The sequence below is a fragment of the Poecilia latipinna genome, unplaced genomic scaffold (genome assembly GCF_001443285.1).
Source record: "Poecilia latipinna isolate Pla-1442-1.1 unplaced genomic scaffold, P_latipinna-1.0 Scaffold1215, whole genome shotgun sequence".
NCBI lineage: Eukaryota > Metazoa > Chordata > Actinopteri > Cyprinodontiformes > Poeciliidae > Poecilia > Poecilia latipinna.
This window is the reverse complement of record NW_015113831.1, coordinates 131,171-136,669: the sequence shown is the minus strand read 5'-3', so window position 1 is coordinate 136,669 and position 5,499 is coordinate 131,171. Positions and strand designations below refer to the sequence as shown.

Below are 5,499 nucleotides of genomic sequence, written 5' to 3'. Positions count from 1 at the left end.
TAAATTAAAGCCCCTTTTTGGTGGATTAGGTTTTTTTCTAAAAAAAAAGCAACGAAAATTTTTTACTTTTTTTTTTTTTTTTTTTTTTTTTTTTTTTACACTTTGTCTCACTACCACCAAAAACTTCAAAGAATTGTACTGGGATTGTATTCAATTTTATTTTCTAGTAAATGTTCTGTTTAAGGACTGGCCTGCACTCCCAATACATTTCTCTTGAACTGGTCAGTTCTGTAGTTAATGGTGTGGAAGTATTTGGTTTTATAACCTAAATCTGATTTAAATGTCTCCACTACTATGCACATTCACTGAATGACAGGGTATGTTGTTTCAGGCAACTAAGTATTCATCATTGTGGAAATCATACACCTTCCCCTTCACATAGTGAACCACAGTTACTGAAAGTGGTTCAAATCTTGGAGGAATACAAGTAAGAATCCACCCTCCTAAAGCCACACAGTAAATGTATGCATTCCATCCATGAATGAGTCTAGACCACAGTTCTCCTTTATTCCATTCTAGTAAGACACCATTCATTGTAGGGAAAGAAATGAAATGAGACCGCAGGGACTTTTGATTCTCCAAGATGCTATGCAACAGAAATTAAAAGAACACAAAGGAACTCCACAGAAATAAAATATTACATAAACTCTGTAGTCAGACTCCAGAGACCAACAAGAGGAGATGTAAAAAAGACAAAAATCAGTGTAGCAGAAAAGTCCATTACAGCTGCAAAGAATAACGTTGCTAATTTCACTTCCAATTTTATAGCTTTTCATCAGTAACTTGCATAGTATGTTTTTTTTAAGAATGTTGCAAGGAACCAACAAAGAGTGTTGTTTTTTTTTTTGTGATGATGCGCTACAGAAAAAAAAACAAAAACAAAAAACAAACAAAAAAACATGCCTCAGGGTACAAAATGCTAATCAAGCCTTACTCAAAGAGCTGCATGGCAGTGTCATGTCAGACACTATTATTTCAACTTCAAATACACAATTAATATGTTATGTTACTCTTGAAATAAACATTTGAAACAATAAAAGTGCATTCAGAGTACTTTTAGTGGGTCCCTTCTCTCCCTTATTTTTGTGAAACTGGAATTGTCGGCGTCATAGGAATTTAGCACATTGAGACCACAAGATCAGTTTTAATTAAGATTATTGATTTGCAGTAATTTTACTCCCTTCAACCTTACCATCCTCCATTTATCCTAATTTAATGATGGTGGGGAAATTGACTCGGAGAGACAGCGGAGCGCTGGGATTATTATCACATCGAGATGAGATAAGTGGTGAAATGAACTCAAAGCCAGCGGGTCTGGGAGGGGGGAAAGGGAGCTGATTCTTACCCAAGTTTCCGGTCATCAGATAGGCATTGTGGAAATCCTTCATGCCCAGTCCAACAATATGAATGAACTCCTCTATGACCTGCATGAGTTCCACTGCCGCAGGGTAGATCTGAACAAGATAAGAAGGACAAAAGGATACTAAAAAATGCTTCCATTTTCTTACAACTCAACACTGGTAAATGTTTGTTGAGAGATACTAAGGATCAAAACAAGCCCAAATACTGTTTGTTACACAGTTATACATAAGTCGAAACCAAATATTTAGATGCACTGCATAAAAGTAGAGATTAATCTTTTGTCTCTCTGTCAGGGACTTTTTTTTTTTTTTTTTTGCTGTTCTAGACCAGTTTGGAGTACCAAAATTATTTCTATTAGCTAACTGTCATAAAAAGCAGAGCTAATGTTTTTGAAAGATTTGTTTTCATTGTCTTCAAAGTCAAAAGTCATTTGTTTTGTAGCATTTGCCCTTAAAATGCAAACATGGCTAGGGTATTCTTATGCAAACTTTGCAAAGTATTTTGCTGGAATTTTCCATCAGAGAAAACCTATCCCATTTCTGAGCCAAAGATGTCTGTACATTGATGCTATGCTTTATCTTGCAAATAGGTGTTTGAACAAATTACTGTGGTGTCTTCAAGCAACTGTGAATTGTAACTATTGTTAAATCTGACCTGTGCACATACACAATTTTCTTCCAGATTTATTTTTATTTCTTTTCTAGGATATGATGTCACACAATTGTGTTTATGTTGTGGTTTTACAAATAAAGCTGCAGCGGTGTGATGAGGTAACTCTAATGTGCTTTTCCTTATTCTATCCTTCCTAGCTCAAAAAACTCAATTAATAAAAACAATAACAACATATATACAGACTTCTGAAAAGACAAACTAAAAATCATGAGGTGCATATGGGACTGAACCACTCATGTGACATCAGCAGCAGAGCTGTAATCAGCGGCTTTGCCAGCACAGTTTCTGGTTGGCTTCTTCTTTTAAAGCCCCAGCCAAGTTAAGGGCAATTGCCTCTGTCCATGTGCCACCCGATGTGCCCTGGCACTAAGCAAGAGCATGCAACATGGACAGGGACATGGCATGACCTGTAGCACAACTGGTCCAGTCAGCTGTGCTGTACAAATGAAGAATTTGAGGGATGTTACTCTAATAGATGGGTCGTAAATGTTTGGACCTCTGTTCAGAAAGAATCTAGGATTTTATGAATACTCCACTTTACATAAATGCAAATGTGTTGTGCATGAACATGTTTCAGACTCACAAACCAGTGATGCAATACATTTCAGTGCTAGACATGGTTTATTTCAAATCATACACATATTAGTGCGTGGCTTAGATAAATGTGTGAGCACACCTTGACATATGTGCTCACACATCTATCAAGGCAAGGTTAGACAAACCTTTGAGTGGCAATTAGCAATTTACACCCTGGTCTAAGCTGATATGGTACAAACACCCGAGGCAGGTATTCCAGGCACTCCTTTGTAACACCTTGTGCACTGTGTGTTTGCATGTGCCTCCACATGAGCTGCAGTTAAGCCTGCTAAGTTGATCATAGATGCTTAAGTCAAAAGCCTCTGACACAGCAAAGTGAAAGCCACAACGGGTTGGGGCTGAGGGTGGAGCGTCATATCGCCCCTTCTGACGCAGAGTGCAGTCATGTTCACTCTGCTCGTCTCCATGGTAACCGTAGGATGTGAAGGCAGCATGGGAAAATGGCTGCAGTGGAGGTTGTGTAGACAGAGCTCTTCCTTCGCTTGCCATGGTAACAGTGACAAGAGGTGAATTTATAGTGATCTCTGCACAGAGCCAGCCCTGCAGCCAGTAAAAGCTCATAGTGAGGTGTGTCATGTAAGAGGAGTTTTATACCTCCACAGTGTGCAGCACATGTGTGGGTGCTGTGGAGACGGAGCTCACAAATGCAAGCAAAACCCACAAGTGAGAAGAACATTTAGCTGTGAAGTGTGAGTGTCGTCTGTTGAAATCAGGCAATGTCGCTGTCCAAACGCTGGGGTGATGAAACCAGACACACACATTAATCACGACAAAAATAATTTATCTTGTCACATCTACATTCTCGGTGTTCAATCAGTGGCAAACATTTCCACAGTCTACATTTTCGCTAGTCTGTCCGTACCCGTCTGTGACGCATTCTGACTAATGAAACCGCTTGTTTATGAGCTCTTCTATCAGACAACATTTCGATGGGGGCTGGTAAATGGAGGCTCCAGTATGTAAACACCTAATTACTACCTGTATCGACAGCAAAGGCAGGCTCTCCGTGCACTGCTTAAAATTGCTTCAATTTCAGCTAAGCAAGGTAACTTTCAGTCAAAGGGGAGTGGGGGGTAAAAGCCGGAGAGATCCGGTTTATTTCAAGGGGACAGCTTTGTCTTGATGTGTCAGAGCAGGTGACACCCTATTTCAGTCAGTTTACCACTGAAAGTGACACCTGAGCAGATGCCCTTTGCAGACCTGTGGTCACTGCAGATGGCGTCTCTGTCAGAGTCTGGACATGTGTGATTTCAGAATTCAAGATGTCTTAGACACAGGGGTAGTTTTCAAAACAAGAAATGCCACCTCTCAAGAAGGGGGTTAGTGTCCAGGAGGGTTCCCAGCAGAAGTCCTGGGGTATCTTCTTTTATTTGTATTTACTTTTATCAGGGTTGCAGTGTCAATGTCACACAAGAAAAGCGGGAAATGGAGATGTGGCTGCTTTGCCTCACGCTATAAAATGTCTGAATTGAGTGTGCATTTGTTAAAATTCAACTTAAGCACTACTCTAATCACACGATGATCTGTGTGGGCTGGATAAAACAATGTGCATGCAGGAGGAATGAATCCTGCAGTGTTAATGGCTGGACAGTTTCTATGACTGTGCTGCTGCCATCAAGTGGAAGTCTGCGGTACTGATTTCCTAAATGAGGCCAGATGTCAAGTCTGCTAAATGACCTCGCCTTCCGTTGGGGAGTAACTTCACAAAACACACCTGAATTTTATTTATCCCATTTTGGCTTTTATTTATCAGAGTTTTTTTTTGTTTTTTTTTTTTTTTCAGATGGAATTTTAGATAGAGTGAGAAGCAATATTTCTGACAAAACATGTAAGAATCTGAATTATTTAGGAGCACTGCACATTTGCTTACCTTTTGTGCATCTTCCCATTTCTCCTGATTTTCCTCCTCCAAGAGGTTGCTGATGATTTGAAAAAAGTTCTGTGGAAAATGATGAAAGGGGAAAATACATAACTCACCCACGCACAAGTATTACAGGCACTGCAGCAGGCTCACTTTTTAAAAATCATGACATTAGCACCACAAGCTCAAAAAGAACTAGACTAAACAATATTCCGGCATTTGCAAATGTGTATATATAAAAAAAAAAAAAAAGAAACATGGAATTCTATAAGGGGATAATGATGGTCCCTGCAGGGCTCAATAACACTGGAAAATGTGCAACTGGAACCATGTCGGTAAACAAATGGAGAAAAGATGAAATTTGTGTTTCTGCTACAGCAGGAAAAAAAAAATACACCTTCCAATCTCCTGCAGCTTGCAGAGAACACTTATTGCTACAGGAGACAAGCACAAGCTGCAATAAGAAAAAAAGGGAGAGATGAAAGTGAATGTTTGAGCAGCTGTGCGGATTGTCTTCTTCAGCAGTGAAAAGCAGGGCCAGCTCGGGGTGCATGCCTACAGTAGTAATAGGACCCCTGTCTGATCTTTCGCCTTGTTATTTTGTCTGGTCTACAATATGCCGGAGGGAGTGGCTCTTTCTCTCTCCCTCTCTTGACACAGGCTATCTTGTTTTCTACTTGAATGCTTATGCTCCCTCTGGTGGTAATGTGCCCACTTTAACACTGCATTAGCGCACAGGCACATGGATGGGTTGGGCTGGCTGACTGCTCTCCCGCCTGCCCACACATATACACACTACAGAGCTCTCCTAATAACCAGAGATAGGATGTTCTCCTCATCCCATAGCTTTTCCGGGGCATGGGGAGAATTGGTTGAATTGGGGCCAGGTTCCACATCCATGGCCAAGACATTTGAGTTTCATTTCCACAGAAGATAACAAGCACCACATTTATTGCAGCTGAGAGAGAGAGTGTTGATAAAACAGAGATCTAGGAAAATAGTATGTT

At 40.3% G+C, this 5,499-nt stretch overlaps 1 protein-coding gene across 1 annotated transcript in view; it reads right to left on the bottom strand.

Annotated features, from left to right (window-relative positions):
- adgrb3 (adhesion G protein-coupled receptor B3) overlaps positions 1-5,499 on the bottom strand; it is a 146,342-nt gene that overhangs the window by 54,264 nt on the left and 86,579 nt on the right. Inside the window, exons 11-12 of the mRNA XM_015053940.1 lie at positions 4,502-4,570; positions 1,346-1,454 (exon numbers count right to left, since the gene is read on the bottom strand). Coding sequence (XP_014909426.1) covers positions 1,346-1,454; positions 4,502-4,570 — 178 coding nt within the window. The remainder of the gene's footprint in view (positions 1-1,345; positions 1,455-4,501; positions 4,571-5,499) is intronic.